The sequence below is a fragment of the Anopheles darlingi genome, chromosome 2, assembly GCF_943734745.1.
Source record: "Anopheles darlingi chromosome 2, idAnoDarlMG_H_01, whole genome shotgun sequence".
Taxonomy (NCBI): Eukaryota; Metazoa; Arthropoda; class Insecta; order Diptera; family Culicidae; genus Anopheles; species Anopheles darlingi.
The window spans coordinates 20100237-20122813 of NC_064874.1; the positions used below are offsets into that span (position 1 = coordinate 20100237).

Below are 22577 nucleotides of genomic sequence, written 5' to 3' on the forward strand. Positions count from 1 at the left end.
TCACACTAAAAAAAACAGCAACACCTTTTGGAGGACTTTCGGCCTCCATATCACCAGTTCGGAAGGTTTCTTCGTTATCTGCGAACGTAAGTTTGTTCAACTCTTCAACGAGATAAACCAGAAGCTTCGTAAGAGCCAAGGAAGTGATACTATATCGGCATCGCACAAAAACATATTGACCAACCCACTTCAAGAATCACAGGAAGACACAAATGGCCGGTTCCATCGATCGGAGATAGGGATACGTATATAAGTACGACCCCCGATGGGAGCTCCCTAGCGAAGGACGATACCTTCGCAAGTGAACATAGTGACTTCGAATGTGCAGTGAATCCTTGAAATGATGACTCGTGGTGTCGTGATTACGGCAGTGTGCTTGCTGCCACTGCTTCTACCAACTAGTGCCCAGTCCGAGTATAGCATCACGTTTAACGAAGCAACGACAGTGGTTAACCTTAACCTCCAGTCTCGTGAACTGCGGGTTACACAAAACGGGCGCCTAGTGCAGCAGATACGACTCAGTGCAAACCTTTCACCAACCGCACGACATGCTGAAACGGCCACCGGATTTACGCTAACCAATGATGATGGTACCGTTCTAGAACTGTCACGTGATGTCGACCGAAGCGATTACTCGCAATTCTCGGTCGTGCGGAGCGATGTACCACGCAGTGTAGCGATCGTAGACTGTGTCAATCTGCTCGGTAGCCAGTGGTATGGTGGACCGCAACAGAAGCATCAGTACTGGCCAGTACAAAAGCAACACTACAACCGGTACAGCATGGTTGCCAAGGAGGCGGACAACAGTGGCGTCGGGGATCGATACTGGTTGAACGCACTCGGTTCGTTTGTCCACGTCGATCAGTGGGCACCACTGTTTGTTGATCAAAACTATGGCCAACCGGGTTTCTTGTGCCTCGAGACGAGGGCTAGCCTACCGTATGATACCCATGGACCGAGCTATGATTTCCGCTACACCGTTGGAGTAGCCGCCGATGCCAAGGTGGCACACATGGCTGCCGTTCGGGAACTATTTGGACGCCCAACGGGCCATCCGGCCCAGTCGATGGTTGCCGATCCAATTTGGTCGACTTGGGCCCGATATAAGCGAGACATCGACCAGACGGTCGTGCAGCAGTTCGCACAAGAGATTATCAACAATGGGTTCCGCGGTCAGTACGAGTTGGATGACGATTGGGAACAGTGCTACGGTGCCCTTACCTTCAACCGTACCAAATTCCCCAACATCCGTGCCTCCGTAGCGGCGATTAAGTCGCTCGGCTTCGAACGAGTCACCCTTTGGATACATCCCTTCATCAACAAGGGTTGTGAGCCTTGGTATTCGGATGCAAAGCGACGCGGTTTCCTGGTGGCCGATTGGACCGGTAGTACCGACACCGAATGGTGGAATAGCCAGAAGGGTCAGGCCGCGTACATCGATTTCACGAAGGGGGAAGTCCGCGAGTGGTTCACGGCCCGGCTGGATGCCATCCTACAGGAATCCGGTATCGATAGCTTCAAGTTTGATGCGGGCGAATCAAGCTGGACACCTCCGGATCCGGTGCTCAATGGACCACTGACGCGACGACCGACTCAAATCGTGGGCGATTATCTTCGCACGGTCGCCACATTCGGGGATTTGGTTGAAGTCCGGTCGGCCCAGGCGACCCAGGATCTGCCCGTGTTTGTGCGCATGATCGACAAGGACTCCAACTGGGGCTGGAACAATGGTTTACCGACGCTGCTTACAACGCTCCTGCAGCTCAATATGGTTGGCTATCCGCTCGTTCTGCCCGATATGGTCGGTGGCAACGGTTACGATAATCAGCCACCGTCGAAAGAGCTGTTCATCCGGTGGCTACAGGCGAACGTGTTTATGCCGAGCATTCAGTTCTCGTATGTTCCGTGGGACTTTGACCCTGAAACGGTCACCATCTCGCTCGCTATGATTCAGCTGCACCGCTCGATAACACCGGCCATCATGGAGCGTTTCGCACTGGCCGTTTCTGAGGGAGCACCCGTTAATGCACCGCTCTGGTGGCTCGATCCTACCGATCGAACGGCCCAGACCATCTACGATCGTAAGTGTTGGCTAGTTGACAGTGCTGGCCTTTTTTTTCCTTATCTTATTCATTCATTGCAGAATTCCTCCTGGGAGATGACATCATTGCCGCACCGGTCATCGTGGAAAATGCACGTGCACGCGACATCTATCTACCGAAGGGTGCCTGGACGGATGGTAACACCGGTCAGAAGCATGTTGGGCCAACGTGGTTACGGAACTACCCAGCACCGCTTAGCATGATACCATATTTTACGAGAAGCACCGAGTGAATGCTATTGTTGGCCAGTTCATGTTGCAACAGCAATAAAATTCCAAGGTTATCAGTTGAAATATAAAATAAATTCAAATAGAATGGCCCTGACCCTTTGGTTAATACTCCATTTTTCACTAGCAAAAAGCAGTTATCGATTAGAAAGATTTTTTTAAAAGCAACATGGCACCAACGGCCAATTTATATTCTTCGTCTGCCATCTTCACAGCACCCATCTTGAGCTAACAAACTTGTGGGAGAGGTCCCATGCACCTCTATATGCTTTTCACATATAAACCCTTTGCGGTGTGCGTTCAGCAGTGTCGAGATGCGAGTGTTTTCGCACAAGAAAAAGAGGAAAGAAATAAGATAACCACCAGAGGCAGGTGATGGATGCGAAAGTTTCGCGAAGATCAAGAAAACCCCACTGAGTGAAAGGAAGAAGTGAAGCCAAACGAGATTCCTAACGTCAGCGCAAAAAGCGGCAAAAAAACGCAAAACAGAGACGCAAATAAACTGACCACGAAACCGAATCGCATCCACGATAGCTTAGTAGCGTGTCTCTAAAAACCCTCTTCCAACGGTTCGCGTCATTAGAGATGGAGTTAGAGAGCCGTCCAATATTACCGGCAACCTACAGGGCGGCTGGTAGTTGGTAGCATCCACGCACCACGCCGGGCCATCGCCAAACCCGGAGACCGACCGAAGGCCGCCGTTGGTTAATATAATACTCACACGCCACGCGCGATCTCGGTCATCGACGCAAGTGGCCAGTGGCTTTGAAAGTACGCAAAGATCGCAGATGGGCAATGCAGTAAGCGATGATGCGTGGCGGACAGTCGGTTATCTTATGAGATATTCAGGGCGTAGCGTGTCGTGAATCGGTGAAACAGGGACAAGAAACTGCATCAAACTCAACCCGTCAAAAAAACCCGTCACATGATGTTTGATCGACAATAGATTGCTTTTTGTCATTTTTAGTAGCTATCTCGTGTGATTCGATGTTTAAAGTTCAAATTGATATCTCATTCCCGGTAGTAAATGTGGCGCAGTTCCCGATTTACCGTGCGCTCCCCTAGTCGATGGTGTGGTTGAAGAGGGGACGTTGGAGAGGTAGTCGAGGGGTCGCTATCGCTCAAGCTGGTTGTGTTGTGCACCACGCACCATGGCACGAACACTACAACGCCAACCCACCTAGTGTTTACGCACGCCCCAAATGCCGTTGTTGCAATTCACGTTTGTTTTCATCCGCATCCCCAATCACCCCCCCCCCCCCCCCCCCCCACCAAAACGAGTATTGCGTGGCGCGCCCGCCGAGCGAGATCGTTGTGCGCATCATCATCTGTGTTAGTGTGCGCGCATCTGCGATGAAGCATATGAACGGTGTAACGCTTTGGGGGTGGGCCCCAATACTAAATACGCACTGACGGCGAGTTTCGCGCGAGAAGTCCACCGGTCACGACGTCTTCGTCGTTAGTTAGCGTGTTGTTGCGAGCTGGGTACAACCCAATAGAACGCGTGTGCGCTGGTGCGTGTCACGCGAAGTGATCATGTGGTGGATGTGACGTAGAATCGTTCTATTTTAAAAGGAACCGCTCAGCGCAACGAGAAGTAAAAGGGTTTCGTCGAAACGTAAACAACGAAAACGTAGCCCACAATAGGCGGGGGCTCAGGGTGGTGTGGTTGACTACGTGCGTCCATTATTGTGGTTGGCTGTTTTTTTTTTTTTATAAAATAAACCGCGAGACGGCGAGTACTGTAGCGTCTGTGATTGCCGTTAGCCGGCGTCGCTTCTGCGGCGAGCGGTTAAGGTGTGCGAAAACCGGTTAAAACCTACCGGAACTCCTCCGGTTTGGTTTTCGGGCGGAGAGGCGGTGGACCCAGGCTCGATCGCATGGTGAAGCTGATAAAAAGTTTTTTCTTTATACAATACCTGTGCAAAAAAATGTGCCCACACCGACCATATGCACGTGTGATCCAGCATCCCCGGGGTCATGTATCTTGAGACCGCTCGGATCTGTGTGTGCGCCACGTCACCATCCGTTTTTAACGACTTAGCTCAAGAGTCAAGTGTGTGAAGTAGAAGTGTGTTTGACTCGATCCCGCCACATTGCCGTCAGTCAATCGATAGTAGCACGGAGAGGCAGTCAGAGCAGCAAACAGCATGGTGCTAAACACGACAACGAAGGTCTTTCTGCTCGTGATCGCGCTGTTTCTAACGTTCGTCGTTGGTTTCTTCGCGTACGTGCTCAGCCTGCGCCACGAACGATCGCGACTGTGGGACGAAATCGAGCGTCGTGGCGCGACCCGGTATACCGAGTTTGGTGACACCAACTATTGGTACTTCGTGGTACGTGGTAAGTAACCCCCATCACCATCAACCCTTTTCCCCACATCCAACCTCTCCTGAAATCACAGCACGCAAACACGCAAATCAAAGCATTCAAATCAGCCATCTTTGGTTGGTTTTTGGTCAGATTTGTGCTGCAGACGAATTGGCGAATGGCATTTTCGTCGCCACAGCAGCCCGTGCCAACACACATTCGCAACGATGGTAACGGGTGTGGTTTCCATTCGAAGCGATCCAGGTCAGGCTGCTAATAATGTCAACATTTGTCAGCACAAGGCATCTGCTGTTGGGTGCATCTATCGATTTTCTTTTTCTTATCGTGCTGTTTGCTGGTAGTGGTGGAATGCTATCATACGATTGCCGATTTTGATGACTAAACCAGTCCCACCGCACAACGGCGACACATACGACCATTCTCTGTCTTACAAAGCACCAAGAAGTAGGGAGTAGGGAGAATGTGTCATCGACTATGCGACATCGATGCTAGGCGGGTCCGGCAAAAGTAAAAAAAATGATTACGTAACTCAATGCGGATTATGATGGATTGGAGGGGGATTTGGAGTCGGTTTGGCCACTATCACTGCCATCTCATTTGGGTTGGTTTGAGTTTCCATTGTTTGGGTACGGTTGCTCACGGTCAAACAAAGGTTCACTTTGAATTCACACCCACAAACCAATAGCAACCCCCCGGGGGGCTTTTTGATTTCCCGATGGACCATTGGATAAGCTTACGTTGTATTGAAAATCCAAAAGTTCAGCGATTACAAACTCGAAGATGTTTACTTCGCTCGAAAACAACACCCAACAAATGGCGCTGGCCCTGGAAACCCAACAGTTAAGCGAACTGCCGAGATTTTACATCATCCAATCGCCTGGTGCGTTTATCAATGACGATTGCACTACCTCTCTTGTGTTGGGCCCTTTTTTGGGGTGGACAAAGATTAAAAGGTATCATACAGCATGATGGATAACCTTGACTGCCACGGCACACTCGCGGCTCTTTGCTTTATCGTTTTGATCCAGCTGTGGCAGTAACCAAGCATACTATCTGCGTGCGTGACTTTGATCACACGTTCATCGTGATGAAATCTGTCGCAAAGGGTCAAATGTTTGATTGGTAATGTGCCGACGACGAAGAGAGCATGTTGATCTAAATATTGTGCCATCCATTGAGACCGATTGGTTCAAATCTTAAGCGTAGATGTTTCTAGATTTCTTGTCCGCAAGTTGACTGCCTCGTGATGAATCTCGTGACAAGGAATTTTCCACACCAAATTATTTTTTTCCAATTTCTTTTTTGGGCATCGCGCATTGTTCAAACCGCGTGTATGAGCGCCTAGATTTATGCACCGTGCGCGGTGCAATATCGTGTGTAAATCTAGGCGCTCTCATGGCTTCGATTGTTTTTTGTGCAAGGGAGGGAGTACAAAAATCAGAACAATGCACGGATCGCTGGTTGAAAACTGAATTTGAAAAAAAACGAATTTGGTTTTCCTTGAATGCTGAACCTTTCAAAAATTGGTATGTGGATGTCATCCCCCTAGGTTGTGGTGGAGTCATGCTGCGGAACCAATAACTTTCAAATCCCTAGCACGCATTAAAAATAGTTATTAAAACAATTTGAAACACACAAACGGAATAGCCTTGTTATGAGAAATAGGAAAATAAGTCACATTCGCCGTGTAAATCAGCAACGTAAATATGATCTGGATCTTCAAAACTGCACGAAATGGATCGTTGATCTCAATTATGATTGTCGTAATTGGCCTACGTGTACGGTAACCGGGGATACCCATTCCTTTTTCTATGAGATCATTGTTTAATTGTTACAATTGAGGTATTTACGAATTGAACAACATAAATCGCGCAAAAGTGACACCGGTCACATTAAATCTCCAGCATTGTCACACATTGACGAGCATTGAGTTTTCGGACATCGTCGTTAACATCCTTTCGAACGCATTACTAAGCATGGCGTCGAGTACTTCGTCTTGTACGGGACTATTCGTTACTGTTTTCGCCATCCTGGCGATCATTAACTGTACAATCTCGATGGATACGAAGGTACTGTCTTCTGTGAAATATCCTGACCGTGTCGTGCTCTCCAACAAATCGAAACCCTTCACTGTGCGCGTATCCCGGTTCGTCTGTGTGGAATCGCCATATGAGGAGACCGAGCTGCTGTATTGCAAAATACGCCTACGGAGAAATGAGCCAACGTTGTTCAACATGTCGATCCGCGTACCAAAGGTCGTGAACAAAGTGTTTTTGCAGGTGAAGACGTATTACAAGTACACGACGTACCAGATTTTTCCAATCGATTTGCATGAAGAAGTTTGTGCCTATATGCGACAACCCTCGAACGATCTTTTCTCGCGCCATGCATACTCCGTGCTGATGGAGACCATGCCACAGTACATGCATCCCTGCCCGCATGGGGTAAGATTTCATTCTTCAGCTTCTGTCTTTAAGCAACCCATCCGTGTATATCCATTTCCTCCTTCTAGAACACTACGTACACGATTGTATACTGGCTCGAGGAACGATTTTTCCCTGACTCCATGCCAGCCGGTGACTTTCGGATGGATTGCTGGTTTCGCGATGCGATCAATCGGACCATGTTCGCTTACCAGGTGTTTTTCTCGGTTCGTAGAAAGGGTGTCGTACCTTCGATCATGGATTGGTAGTAGCATCGCTGCTCAGGAGATACACACACACACACTTTCCACTGTTTATGAAAAACCCACATCTATCCATCAATCTCGTTGAGAATGTTTTAGGAAAATTGATTTATGTACCCCTGGTATTTCTTGTGAGATAAAAATGAAGCATTAATATTCGGTTCTTGGGAAACGAGCGAGATGGAAACCGCGTCTTTGTCGACCAACCGATGATGATGACCGATGTCTTCGCGGCGATAAAATCCTAGATAATCTGCCTAATCGACTGGCTAATCTACTGCGAGCGGTCGACATAAATCAAACAGGGGAAACCGTAGCGCGTCTCATCGCGTCGAGCGGATCTCAAACGTGCTTAGCAAGTCAGCGACAGCACTAGCAGGACGAACGAACCTGCCGCAGTCTCAAGTACACCAGTGAAATGTGTGATCTGCGAAGGGAGGTATCCCATTGCACAAACTTCACGTCAAACCTCCTCATGCTGCACACAAGAAGGTGAACGAGCGCGCTTGACCGTGGTGCACCGGAGGGACACAAATAATTTCCCACGCCATGATAAACATACCAGATCGACGCTAAGGAAGCGCGGTCGACCGTTGATGTACGGATTGGTGCGGTCACTCTTAGCGGACAGCGACCCACAGATAGGGACCCACGTTGCTTAATTGGAGGGCCAGTTGTTGATGTTCTTGATACTCAATTTAGCAATGGCTTGTGGTTCGCTGTTCATTTTTTGCGGTTGATGCATGTTGGCAGGATGTCAACATTCGCCAAGGTTCATTAGAACAGGGGAAGGCAACGTAGGAATTTTTGTGATGGTGGCCCGGTCGAGTGATGATGGTTCCGAGAGTGGTGATGAATGAAAATTAAGTAAAATGTTGAAACATATTCGACACTGCAAGAGCTACGCTGATGGTTTTCAAGGGCTGTACAGAAGCATTCGATCGAGGAATGGAGCAGAGCAGCGAGGAATAATGCAGTGTAAGTGAAAATTAGTGCGCCCGAGGGACATGTTTGTTGGCGAGCAGATAGTGGTTAAGTATAAGCTTCAAAATGATAGCAATTATATTATGTCGTTTATCGTTTATTTTTGCCATAACTATTCGTTATCAGATTGTTATCTAATTCACTGACGTTTTGCGAGAATCCCGGGAATTCCAACGCAATCATGGAATAAGGTGGGATTATTGTTCATATTGGTCGTCCTTGGCATTCACATTCGGAGGCCTATCGAGCCTTCAAACATCGCATTTGTGATCGCGTAATTGCGGGCGCGATCTTTCATCACCTCAGCTCACAGCACGGTTCAACTGACAAATGACTGACATAAAACAAACATAATTGACTTGGATCATATTTTATAATGTTCGAAGCGCATCCCTCGTCTCGGTCCGGTAGGGATCGCATGAAGGGGACACTAATACGTATAGGGAAGGGCTGGGCATATGCATAGGATGGATGAAATTTGTGGCATTGTGTCGAGGTAGTTAATGACATTACCATGCGAGATTCATCATCCACACAGATGTGTTGAATATCTGATGGCGTGATTTGGCGCAAAGAGAGACTAAAACCATTAGATAGATAATCGATCTGAACAAGCTCATGAATATCTCAGTACATTAGCATTGCTAGCGTGTTTAATGTGGTATTTGGAAAAGTACTTTAATGAAAGACATTATCGTACCATTAAATCAAGTCGACTAAAAGCCATGGACTGATTGGAGTAACTTTTTGATGCTGCCATTGTTGGCGTGCTGTCCGAACATTTTTCGTTTAAGTTATGATTGATATCACACTGCACGTTTCGCGATACATTTGCACAAATCATCCTTATCAAAGGAGTACAATTTACCATCACAATTCTTCACCGTTCTACCCTTCGATCGTCGGGCTTGTATCATAAAGTAGACTGTTGAGTAATGTAGAAAAAAGATATATATTCTAAAGGCCACCACGGTTACTATCAAGAAAAACAATCCAATACATTTCTCACCCAAATAGAAATTTATACACAAGCTGTTACAGAAATTCAACATCAATATTTAACAAAATCCGTAATGCGCTGCATAATCAAACTAATATTCTTCTAGGAATCTCAATGTGATATGTAATGATGATGTTATTTTAATACTGCGTTTGCCATTTAATGATTTTGCAGGAACCAATTGGAAGCCGATTAAAGGTATAAAAATGACGTGCGCTTCCATCTGCCATAGTTATAGCAGTTATAGCACATAGTTAGCAGAAAGAGCAGCTCCCGGAATATGGAGTTCTGCCAAAATAAGTATTTCCTCATTCTTACCCTGTGCCTAGCAAGCACTGCATTGGTGCTGTGTGGTGATCTCCCTTTAACGGGCCCTGAGACGATCATTTTCAACAATGACACAAAAGGTTATACTATGTACGTCTCGCGTTATGTTTGTATCGGGCAACCTTATCAGAGGACCACCCTCAACTACTGCAAATCCCAGCAGCGTCCCAATCTCCCAACCATTCTCAACGTCTCACTAACTATTCCGGAGCTTGTGAACGTACTATATTTGAAAGTGAAGCTTAGCTACAAGTTTAAAAGTATTCAAAGCGATCCTATTGACATGCTAGTAGAAGCGTGTTCCTTCTTAAACAATCCGTCCAAGGATGTCGTTTCGAGGCACATCTTTTCAGTCATCGCTGAGGTGATACCACAATTCAATCATCCGTGTCCGTTTGGGGTAAATATAAATATCCAAGAAAGCGAAACAGAAAGAGAGAGAGAGAGAGTGATTTCACATTACCGGCACGGTTGAATTTCGCTTCTAGAATACCACATACAATGTCCTTTTTTGGCTCGAAGAACGTCACCTACCGTCTTCAGTACCTACGGGCGATTATCGCTACGATGCGATATTTAAAGCCGAGGACAATGTGACGCTGTTTTCGTATCAAGCTTTCTTCGGCGTGCGTAGCAAGGGCGTTTTGAGAACTCTGATGAACTGGTGAAGGCATGTATTAAATATGATATATGAGCAATAAACATAACGTTTTCCAGGGGAGCTTTATCTAGCCTAGCGTTGTATGATTTTGAGTTATTCGTGTCATATACAAGTACTAGTACTATTAGTAGTTTTAACTCATCAGTGAGCAACTACCTAAACGATTGGCATAATTAATGATAGTAATGATAATTTGTCATATAGTTTCTCTCTAGATGATGCCGCATAATATTGATAAATATATTGTTTTTCTTCATCCTATGTAGATATCGACAAGATACGCAACATGACGGACATTCACTATCTCGAGCGTGCCTCACATATTGTACCCATGGCCGATGGGTTTATACTACTCGGCAAGGACTACGAGATTCACTACGAACGTGTTCGAGGTACATCGAAGATGCCAAGTGAAGCGATCGCACCGAACGAACGTCACTCCGAGCCGGAAGATTACACACCAACGATGGTAAAGCGAAAACTATATGCCTGGGAGGTAGGCAAACCGCTAACAAGTTCGGCTGATTCTGCCACCACCGTTGTTCGGACGCGCTGGAAGATTGGTGAACATCGCATCGGTGCTGCCGCAACGTACAACGATCTTCCAATGGATGATGAGCGCGAAAAACATAAACACGGGGCTCAGGAGCATACTTAAAGCTTGCAGCATGAAACATTTTCGGTGAAAACGGGTGCATAAGAAGAATTAAAAGTCTAATAGGGATGCATATCAAATGAGCACAGTTAGTGGTCAGTTGTTTGTGCAGCTCACTAAATGAAACAAGTATTGCCAGGGATCAAATAAGTATAGGTATTCGATTTGTTATAAACGAAGATTTTGGACGTTTATTCCAGTGTTTTGAAAGAGAGAGATATGGCTGTGTAAAATGGCAAAACTCCGACGCAGGAGTTAAAGACATTACTTTATAGAATGGATCACTGTTTTAAAATGTCTTACTAAGATCACAGGTAGACTACGAGCACAGATAGTGCTTAATTGTGTTAAACTATTGAAAGTACTACTTTCCTTATGTTTTCCTTCCCTTGACACAAGAGTTATAGACACACTATTCCCTGAATAAAACTCGTATTTAACACTTATATTGCTCTATTATACCCGCATTATTTTCCATCAGTTAAAGTGCGTTGTCCACATTTTTTGCAGAATACATCGGATGCAGTTGAAACGAACATTTAAAAACGTAAGTGAAATTATATTTTGATAAAACTCTCTTACATGTTTAAAGTTATACAAAATGACCAAACGGCAAGTATCTATTTTAACGGCGTAGTACTCAATTGGCTTCATAATATGATTCGTCAAGGATAATTATGAAAATTGATGCTATTTTCATTCCCCATTACTACCAGTTAATTCCTTGTCAACCATTATCGATTAATGAAGGCACTTGACGCACTTGGCATTGACAAAAGCAATTAAGTCCAAAAATCTTGCTCGATTTGCTTTTGCTTGCACTACAAATGGAAAGCGCTTCAGTGTCAACAAGTGTGTAGTATTGTCAGTAATGGCAACTATGGTTATTCAAATCGTGCGACTTATGCTGACCGTGTCGCTTGTGCTGTGTTTCGATTTATCGTCTATTCCAGACCAGTTGATCTTCTCCAATGACTCGAGAGAGTTTAGTTTGCACGTGTCGCGCTACACTTGCTTTGAGGTACCCTATCAGAGAACTCAACTCCATTACTGTCGCACGTGGCTTCGCCGAAACGAGCCTACAAAGTTAAACATTTCCATATACGTTCCGGAAACGTTGAATGAAGTCAATCTGCAAATTAAAACGTACTACAAATACAAAACGTATCAATACTTTCCCGTCGAAGCGAATTTCGATGGTTGCATGTACCTACGTCCCAACCCATCGGGTAATGTCCTAGCACGCCATATCTATAAGGTGTTCAGCACCGTGCTTCCCAAGTATAGCTATTCGTGCCCACACGGGGTAAGTTGGATGTATATAAAATTATCTAGTTTGTCACACCACAAGATTTATGCTGTGCCCGTGTGTTTCTAGAACCTAACCTACACAGCTATCTTCTGGCTGGAGGAACGATTCCTTCCCAAATCTGTGCCAGCCGGTGACTATCGGATGGATATCTGGTTTCGTGCGAAAGATAATGTCACATTGCTTGCTGCACAAATCTTCGGATCAATTCGTCGAAAAGGTGTTTTACCGTCGATGATTAATTGGTGAAAAGAGAATAAAGAAGATTCATTGAGCAACGCGTGGGTTGTATTACTTTTTTTTATAAACTTAATAGTTTTATAAACACAAGAAGGAGCATGGATAATGTTATAATAGAAAATACTAATGTTATTATGTCTACTAACGATTATACATCTACTAACGATTATACATCATCACACGGTTTGATAGCCACAGTAACGAGTAAATGATCATGCTTACTGAAAGGATTTAAGAGTCCTGTAGTCGAATTTCTCAGTTCAGTTTTCTCTCTTGTTTTGCTCAACATTAGTTGCAATGGTGTGTTTGGTTATGCTGCTGCTCATTACAGTGATCCCTGTTCAAGGAGCAAATAAATCGTTTAGTCTACCCGAACTCACGATCTTTAGTAATGATACGAAGGAGTTCTCGATGCGTGTTTCGCGATACATTTGCATAGAGACACCTTACCAAAGAAGTCACCTAAATTACTGCAGATCGCAACTGAGACGGAATCAACCAACACTTTTCAACGTATCCGTGCATGTTCCAGAGCGGCTCGACACTGTTTACATTCAGGTGAAGACGTATTACAAGTACAATGCCTTTCAAACGTTCCCTGTCGAGGTGACGGTCGAGGTGTGCTCATTTCTACGTAATCCTTCACCGGATGTCATCTCTAGACACATACTCTCGGTTTTGATTGAGCTGATGCCCGCCTACGCACATCATTGTCCTCATGGGGTATCTATCTTAGCATTTCAAAATGTATAACTAAAATTAATTACTTACAAATCTTCCACCACTTCGTTGTAGAACAAAACGTATAACGTGCTGTTTTGGTTGGAAGAAAGATTTCTGCCGAAATCGGTGCCGGCAGGTGATTATCGCTTAGATGCTTGGTTCCGCACGCACGACAATGTTACCTGTTTCGCGTACAAGGTCTACTTCACAATTCGACGCAAAGGAGTGTTCCGCTCGATGATCGATTGGTAGTCAATTGGTAATACTCGATATTTAACGCTTGCATTTTTCTATAACCATTAGATATTGTTATGGTTAAAATGGTTAGCGAAAATAAATTTACTGAATAAATTAGATGAACTTGCAACGAAAAAGTCTTTGGAACCATATTTTAATCAAATTCACTCTTATTGTAGCATTTTTAAGCAATAACAATTGGTAATAAACAACCGTTGAATTCTCTCATTCATCATGGAAAGTATTTTGCTCACGTGTACCTGCATAACTCGTATGCTTATCATATTGAGAGTCGCTATTGATACTTTTGGATGTTTTTGAATGCAGAACCATCGCAGTAGGCAGGGATTCTGCTACACACCTAACGAATGGCACAATATTGACAAGAAAAGGAAAAATTTAATTGCATTTCGTCGAAAACCTCTTTCAACGTCGACGATTGATTAGAGAAAAGAGAATAAAGAAGCTTCATTGAGCAGCGCATGAGTTTTATTATTCTTTTTTATAAATTTAACAGCCTTATATTTAACAGCCTTATTATATGGATAATATTCTTATCATGCTACTCTTCAACAAAGCACAGCCAACAAGAGCAGTGAACCATTTCTACTAACGATTATACATCATCACACGGTTTGATAGCCACAGTAACGAGTAAATGACCATGCTTGCTGAACGGATTTAAGAGTCCTGGAGACGATTTACTCAGTTCAGTTTTCTCTCTAGTTTCGCTCAACATTATTTGCAATGGTGTGTTTGGTTATGCTGCTGCTCATTGCAGTGATCCCTGTTCAAGGAGCAAATAAATCGTTTAGTCTACCCGAACTCACGATCTTCAGCAATGAGACGAAGGAGTTCTCGATGCGTGTTTCGCGATACATTTGCATAGAGACACCGTACAAAAGAAGCCACCTAAATTACTGCAGATCGCAGCTGCGACGTAATCAACCAACACTTTTCAACATATCCGTGCATGTCCCAGAGCGGCTCGACTATATGTACATTCAGGTGAAGACGTATTACAAGTACAATGCCTTTCAAACGTTCCCTATCGAGGTGACGGTCGAGGTGTGCTCATTTCTACGTAATCCTTCACCGGATGTCATCTCTAGACACATACTATCGGTTTTGATTGAGCTGATGCCCGCCTACGCACATCATTGTCCTCATGGGGTATCTATCTTAGCATTTCAAAATGTATAACTAACATAATTAACTCACAAATCTTCTTCTTTTCTGTTGTAGAACGTAACGTATAACGTGCTGTTTTGGCTTGAGGAAAGATTTCTGCCGAAATCGATGCCGGCAGGTGATTATCGCTTGGATGCGTGGTTCCGCATGCATGACAATGTTACCTTCTTCGCGTACAAGGTCTACATATCGATCCGACGCAAAGGAGTGTTCCGCTCGATGATCGATTGGTAGCTTCAAGCACAATAAAATCTAATTTCAGATCATTTAGTCGCAAGTGTCAGTTTTCCGACAGAGAATATAGCGATTTTTCGATTCTGTAACCGCAATTACACAACTCCTGTGCTCATTTCATATCGAGAGTAAATGTCAGCACAATTTTGTCTACCAGGAAACGCAAGACCGGTTAAAGGGCAGATTCAAACAGATAAAAGCCATGTTCCGACACAAGAGACGAACGTAAACGGAACCGATAAAACAAACGAATGAAGGCATTCAATGCATCAACTTCCCCTACTGAGAGAGTGACATTCATCTGCAACGTGGGTGTCGCATAGTAAGGGTTTGAACGCTGACACCATGTGTACCATTCGTAGTCTGTGGTAAAGTTGCGCGGTTGAAGATGTAAAAGTTCTTAAGGGCAAGGTCGCTACACCAGGGAACATAAATCATTTGCCCATTAGGACCGCCAAATCCCAGGGCTCCTGTTAAAACAGAATGATTTATGCTAAAAGCATATATCTTGCTGAAAGGGCAAATGCGTCCCGTTGCTGTATATTGACATCTTCAGATATTTTAGAACATAAACTAAATTCGGAAAGAGGAAATACACGTCTACATTAAATATTTTTAGCATTTGCTGGGTTAAACACTTATTAATAAATATTTTATTGGCGACAACATTGCTTTTGCACAACATACCAACGGCACTATTTACATAATAGATAGAGGACAATTCTTCATCTTCGTATTAAGCTAGCTAGGTCAGGGCATTTTCAGCAGACAGTACAATGTGCGTTGCGAGTCGCTTTGCAATGAACCAAGGCAACAACATCTTCTCTCAACGGCTTTTGAAAACCGTGCCGGGGTCACCGAGCATCCATTCATTAACAACACTCGCTTTGAGCAAGGATCGCGATGCTGGCCACGCCGGTCACAGCGAAGAAACAATCGACCATAAACTGCACTAACGGTCTGGTGCTTGGTATTTGCGGATGTCACACCGAATGGTCGGTTACAATTTCTCACTTGTGAACGCATTTCTGTTGGAACCATCACGAGGTTATATGTCCGCTTTCAGTTACTCTCCCTTATTGCTCTCTCGCTCTGTCTCTCTCTCTGGTTTGCTGTTTATTGCATCGCGGTGTAAAACCGCTGCACCGGTTGGCTAAAGATGCATCAAAGAGCAGCGTGCGGTAGCGCTAGAATGGATCGACGGCACGGACAGGCCCGGCGACGAGATCGAACTGTTCCATCAGTGTCGTCAGGTTGGCGCGCAGCTGTTCGATTTCCATCCGCTGCCGCTGGATGGTTAACTGCTGCAGGAAGAGCCGTTCCTTAAGGTTTCGAATTTCTTGTCCTCCCGCCAGGGTCGACCCAGGGCGTGCTGGCACGATCTCATTACCACTTCCACCACCACCACTTGAGCCGTTTCCGATGGTTTTGGCGCCATCACGCCGGCCATCACCGCGATCCTCACCGCTAACAAGGATGGCATCGTCCACGCTACACATTCGTCGATCAATCAGATGTACGATCGAGCGGTTGGCGAAGGTTCGCAGTGCCTGCCGGTACGAACGACAGTCCAGTGCGTTGGCCGATGCATCGAAGATGCGCATCCGTGGAAAGCGGGCCACGATGGCGCTACTGTCCAGCTCGGTAAGCAGATTGTCGCGCAAACCCAGATTCACCAACTGCGGAAACTGCCACCGAGCGAGCGGTAACGAGCAGATAAAGTTCCCGCTCAGATCCAGATGCGTCAGCGAGGGTAGCTGGACCACGGTTTGTTGCGGAATCGGTGGGACGAGCGTTTTGATGTGATTCCCGCACAGGATCAACTGACGCAATCTAGTCATCGTGGCGAACGTATCGAACGGGACCGTCTCGAGCAGATTATCGCAGAGATTGAGCTCAAGCAGTTGCGTTAGATGCTCGAAGCGGGCCACCGATCGTAGCTTGTTCATCTGGATCCGTAGATAGCGAAGCGTGTAGCGTACCCTTGGATCGATCTCCACGGTGCGTAGATCGTTGTCGCGCAAGTACAACTGATCGAGCGTGTTTGGCATCGTGAGGTACGGAATGTGTGTTCCACGTGCGAATACCCTCAGTACGCCCGCCCGGAACAGCTGATTGTTGAAGGTGTGCGAGAAGTTCCCGATCGTACCGTAGACGAAGCCGAGCTGCCGTTCCCGTGGGAAGATCGTACCCTGAACGTCCCGCTCCATCTGGATCGTGACATTGTGCAGCTGGCACCAGGATTGAAAGTAATTATCACAGCTATACTGTCGCACCACGGCACTCGATGCGCTTGAAATCACAGAGAAACTGCAAAGACCGTCGAAGATTAGATCGACAGCGATGCTTATGTTGGGAGTTCATTCCAGCCAGTACCGCAGATACTTACAGAACGAAGTGGAACACCGGAACAGGAACCATTACGGATGGATAGACGAAGGGAAACTGCGAAAAACACCGAGGCACACTGCACTCTGCTTCATCGAATCAAACGCTAGACACTACTGATGTCAACTGGCACACGATCGTTGATCGTCTAGCGTGAAGGTGAAGGGAGTAGCAACTTCATCGATCACTTGTCCCATATCGTCGCTACGGTATGCACCGTTTAAGGCTCATTCCAACACCTGATGATGCGCCAACACTTCCGGCAATCGTGCGTTTGATGCGTCCGTGCTCGACCAGAGTTGATGGTCACTGACAATGCATCCCGCGAAGGCCAGTCTATAGCAGCTGGATCGGAGTAATGAAGAAACGACTTCGTCGAGAACGGTGCGACTTCCACTCGCAACACAACTTCTAACTCCTAAAGGCTCAAACCCGTACTGGGTGGCCGGGCTGGTTGCTACGGTTGACCCATCTAGCACTAGGGGTCGCTGTGCCCCACCACCAAACCAGACACTAGGTTCACAAGATCAGACGGTGTTGCGACTCATGATCGTGAGAGATGGCGACCGGGACCGAAGCGTGAGTGAGTGCGCTGCTGTAGGCCGGCCTGGTGAACGTGGGGCTCCGTGCCACGAGCAATCCGTAAGCTGGGAATCGGAATCGTAACCGCTGGTTTAGCTGTGGTTTGGACTGGTGCGAGTGACGACGGCGACGATCACGATCTTTGTACCAACAACCGTTCGCGCCCGGTTTGCAAGCAACAGCCACGCTGCTAGACTGCTGGCTGTCGGTTGCGAGTTTGTTGTCCAACTTTTCCAGGCCACATAACCTTCAGCTACCGTCAGCCACGATCTCGCTGGCTCGCAGATTTTGAGAGCCGTACGAAGGAGAGAGGGACCAAGATCAAGCGCGTAGCATTATGCATTCCCGCACCCCGGACCAACACCCTACAAATCACTTCGGCCGCGTTGGTCGCTTTTGTTTTAGCCGAACGGTGTACTGGGGTGTTTGTTGGATATTACGTTGGATCTTTAGGGGAGCGTTGGATTTTTAGGGGAGACGGTAGGAGTGTACCTCTTCCCTTGATAAACATAGATTAAACAAACGAAATTAAACGTTTTAGAGAGAAGAAGAAGAGACGATGAAGAAGAAGAAGAGACGATGAGGCGCATTAGATGAGGCTCTCATAATTCGACTGATGTAACCTCGAGAGGCAATGGAAATAGTTTAATGTTCTTCGGCGGCGGACTGATGGGAACTAAATTCAATATAAAATTTCGGAATTGCTCGCAAAGTTGTGCAATTTGCGATCTACTTTCGCGACGATACGGTACGGGTCTGGTAACGTCTTCAATGGGTAATTGATTGCTCTGTTTCTGTTTTTTTTTTGTTCTGTTTCTTTTGTTCTCTGTTTAGTTTTTCCATTTCAAATGTTTTTTTTTCTTGTTACAATATTATGTACCTTGATTGCCTGCTGGACTTTTATTATTTGCTATGATTACCTAACGTACGGTCAAATATTATTACATCCAAAGGCAGATAAGCTCTTGCTTATTTAGTAATAACATTAGTATTCCAAAGAGCATCTAATGCAAATAGAAAGCAAAGAAACAGTATCATAAAGACTGATGATGGTTCTCAACTTGTTGCGAAATTTAAGCAACCACTCGCTCTGCTAGTTCATCACCAAATAATGTATTCTATTTTATTTATAAATGTAGTACTAAATCACACGACTTGAGTAAAATGTTTCCGAAACTCAAACAAGAACGAACCATTGCCGGTGACACAATGAAAAAAGCAGTAACCAACGCAGCAACCGGGAACCGGACGCGATAAAAATAACGAACCCACCCCAAAATACTAAACGATGTTCCAATCCGATTCCAATCAGAACACCACGAACGAAGTAGCCACCTCCACCAGGCAACGGCAATGCAGCCGTCGCGGCGAGGAATTTCAGAAAATCATTAAACAAAATCAGCGACGAAACACACCCGTCACTTTCCCGCCTGCTCGAGCTCGAGCGGCAACAGGGCAAGGCAGGGCAGGCCATCGCAGGGCAGCAGGACCACACGACACGATCTCGTCGGCTGTACATTGATAAGTGGTCATTTGTAGGCGAGAATGACAACGAGCGAAAGAAATGGTCGAGTCGAGGATATGTCACAGGCAGACGATGCCACCAGCAATGTTCATGTAACTACGAACCCGACGACAACTGGCCGAAAATTGAGCCAAAAATGTTCCCATTGATGTGTTCCCGCCCCCGCCGCTCGCCTCATGTCGTACCGCGGACAGGACTAGGCGCAGTGCTGGGAGACAGGTTCGGGTACGGGTCCGGGTGGCCCGCCCAAAGGGGGCGGGTGGTATACAATGTAGAGAACCGAGTGGGACAGGCAACAAGCAACGCTTTTGACCACCGCGCCAGGGGTTTAAGCCAGGAAGTGCGAACCGTGCCGACTACGGATGATTGATGGACTCTGTTAGTGCGCGCTGGCATAGTTCACGGTGTAGGTGTCCATCCTCCAGGTCGCATCACGCATCCGAAAACAGTCTGCAAACGTCTCGTCTCCCACTCATTCCTCGTCGTACCGTACACCTCCCTTATTTTCTCTGCTCTTTGTCTCTTTCTAGCATGCGTTGTAGTGGCCATTGGGTGGCTAATTTTAGGACGAGACGATGCCACAACCCATGAAACATGATCAGGTGTGATGCTGCTGATCACGCTGAGGTGAATTTGCTGGCGGTGGTGAAGGTGATGATCAGCCGGCGGGGTTTCTGTGCCTCCATACTACTCCCTGGTATGCCACACACACAAACACATACACACGCAGGGGAGCAACACAGTCAGCGGCATGTGGACTTAATTAGCGCAACGGGGTCATCGCAGCACAGCGCGCTGAGATGGTCCGGTTCGGGTCTCCTCCGATCGCCAATCTGCTGCACGCTCCCTTGAGCCATGGATGGCCAACGGGGACGGACATTGCATTCCTCCGCTGGTTCCTGTGCTGTGCTGTTGACCGAACGGGGGATGCGAACCACCGAATTCCTTGTTTTATTGCCCAAGACAAGGCATCTCACAAGCTGTAGTATCTCTAGGTGATTGCCTTCGAAAAATCCGACATTCCGACAACAACAAGTTGTACTACAGCGTTTCAGGGCATTCTATTGCAATTCCAACTAACTCTCAAGAGCAAAAAAACAAATACTAAAAAACAATTTGAGAAACTCTGAACCAACCGTTGGACTCAATAATTTCCCAAAAACGCGTCTCCAAGACCAGCGTCAACACCGTTTTCCGCAGTCCCACTGAACCATGAAATTGATCATAACTTATGCGCCAATGAGAGCGCGCGATCAACGGACGTGACATGGTCGGTGTGCCGTACACGAGCGTACGTGTGGCCGCGATGGCGTGCGACACCGTCATGCTACCGTGCCACCGGCTATATCCACCGATAGAACCGCGAGAACAGGTGGCCATCGGAGAAAGGAAGGTTCCCGAGGGCGTAAAAAACCAGCAGGAGGAGAGAGTGTGGTTGGGCCAGGGATTGATGAGCATTTTCAGCCACCAACGAAACGAAAGAGCAACCGGCAACAGCAGCACCAGTAGCAGCAGCAGCAGCAGCAATCGGCAACATGACATCAGTACAACGAATCAGTATTTCACTAATGAGCGAACCAGCAGCATGTACCAGACCTTCGCGAGATTGCCAAAGCGCGGGACATGCGGTTCTACGAATATGCGAAATGTGGTGATCTTGTTAGAAAATGAAACATGTTAATACCCAAACACACACACGCGCAAGTACGCGAGGCCGGTACAAGATTTTAAATTTAATGATCAATCTCTGGTCGAACCCCGCAAAGAATGGCATGATCCGCGGACGGTCCAAAGGTGCACCGTTGCTCAACGTTCCCCATTTTGCCGCTGGAGCAAGTACCGTTTGTCCTGTGCTCGATCGAGGAACACGAGGAACGCGCGACCAGTTTTCACTTGGCGATCGCGAACAGCACATTAAGTTGTCGACGTCCGGTGATGCACAGCGGGGACTGCATCACAGCGCAGCGACCTGTTGCTACGAGTAATGAAGCAATTTCCGGTTTAACGATCGGGAGGGTGGGGTTCGAGGAAACTTAGTAGTAAACCTACACACGCACACAGAAATTAGGGAAATGAGCTAGCTGGATGGGTGGACCGTGTTGAAGAGTTGCTGGCGATGTATTTAAGCGACAGTTTTTAATTGCTTCATAGACTCCCTCCCCCCTCTCCATTTGGGAAGCGGCAAGTGACGGAAAGTAAAGCTAATTTACAGTCGGTTTGATTGCCGCCGGTAGACCGTATTGGCCGAAATGGTGCAATTAGGCAGGAACAAATTCAACGGCAGATTTCAGCTAAATCATGTTTACAATCATGCAATGATGAATGGTGATAAATGATGAAACAGAATTAATGCTTTTACATTTTGCGATTCGAGAATACAAGGTTTGAGATTTAAAATAGGATCATCCTGGATCCAATCTTGAGTCTCTAACTGGCCCTTTACTTCATGATCCTTGTCGAAATGGCCTTCCGCCTCATTACTAGCGGCTAATGATTGATGATAAAATTAGCAAAATGGTGTGCAATTAATCTTCAAAAAGAATATCGCCAGGCTAAAAAATGCTTCATCTTGGTTTAGTAATTCTTGAATAGTTTTGGATTACTTTAAACGATCTTGCGTTATATTTTTTTTGTCTTGCTCTATTCATTAATCTATTCTACTACTGTTAATACCACTTCTTACAGAAATTGTATGCCTATACTTCTTTTATTTTACTGCTTAATTTTTTTTCCTATTTTGACGTTGATGTGCCTTAATAGAATCTCATATCTCGTCTGAACATGTGGCATATTGGATTCAGTTTGCTATTCTTTTCATTACAATCAAAACTAAAGCACGTGCTATGTAGTGCATGCAAGCATTGTATAATACTTATACGAAATAAATAACGAGACGGATATATTTTAGAAGAACAAATTACGGGCTTATCTTGAAAGTGTCGCCAATACCGTACCTCGATCTGCATTTTCCTTTTGTGAAAACATTAACTTTCACTCAAGAACACACATACTACACTACATGCTACATATTTATAGCGAGTGAGCTAAGTGCTTCGAGTATGCATCACACGTCCAATCAACCGCGCCAGCTCAAAGCGCAACGATTACCCAACAACCTTTTGCCCTCGGCTAACGATCGACGAAAACCATGGTGGGAAGCGGGAGGCCAGTAGCA

At 46.1% G+C, this 22577-nt stretch overlaps 5 protein-coding genes across 5 annotated transcripts; 4 read left to right on the plus strand and 1 right to left on the minus strand.

The window, feature by feature from the left end:
• The first annotated feature begins 287 nt into the window (after window positions 1-287).
• Window positions 288-2783, plus strand: LOC125948846 (myogenesis-regulating glycosidase). The gene is made up of 2 exons (XM_049675328.1): window positions 288-2081; window positions 2144-2783. Exons 1-2 carry the CDS (start codon window positions 341-343, stop codon window positions 2332-2334), a joined length of 1932 nt encoding a protein of 643 aa, XP_049531285.1. The 5' UTR covers window positions 288-340; the 3' UTR covers window positions 2335-2783.
• An 855-nt stretch (window positions 2784-3638) lies between these two features.
• Window positions 3639-11433, plus strand: LOC125948934 (uncharacterized). The gene is made up of 2 exons (XM_049675493.1): window positions 3639-4672; window positions 10585-11433. The coding sequence occupies exons 1-2, from the start codon at window positions 4480-4482 to the stop codon at window positions 10974-10976; spliced, it is 585 nt and encodes a 194-aa protein (XP_049531450.1). The 5' UTR covers window positions 3639-4479; the 3' UTR covers window positions 10977-11433.
• On the plus strand, window positions 4952-9357 carry LOC125948929 (uncharacterized). Its single transcript, XM_049675487.1, has 2 exons — window positions 4952-7104; window positions 7173-9357. The coding sequence occupies exons 1-2, from the start codon at window positions 6637-6639 to the stop codon at window positions 7350-7352; spliced, it is 648 nt and encodes a 215-aa protein (XP_049531444.1). The 5' UTR covers window positions 4952-6636; the 3' UTR covers window positions 7353-9357.
• On the plus strand, window positions 9524-10430 carry LOC125948931 (uncharacterized). The gene is made up of 2 exons (XM_049675489.1): window positions 9524-10057; window positions 10146-10430. Exons 1-2 carry the CDS (start codon window positions 9611-9613, stop codon window positions 10323-10325), a joined length of 627 nt encoding a protein of 208 aa, XP_049531446.1. The 5' UTR covers window positions 9524-9610; the 3' UTR covers window positions 10326-10430.
• Window positions 11434-15828: 4395 nt separating the features above from the next.
• LOC125948901 (uncharacterized) lies at window positions 15829-17705 on the minus strand. Its single transcript, XM_049675436.1, has 2 exons — window positions 17297-17705; window positions 15829-17217 (listed from the first exon to the last, which is right to left on the minus strand). Exons 1-2 carry the CDS (start codon window positions 17326-17328, stop codon window positions 16095-16097), a joined length of 1155 nt encoding a protein of 384 aa, XP_049531393.1. The 5' UTR covers window positions 17329-17705; the 3' UTR covers window positions 15829-16094.
• Between the last annotated feature and the right edge of the window lie 4872 nt (window positions 17706-22577).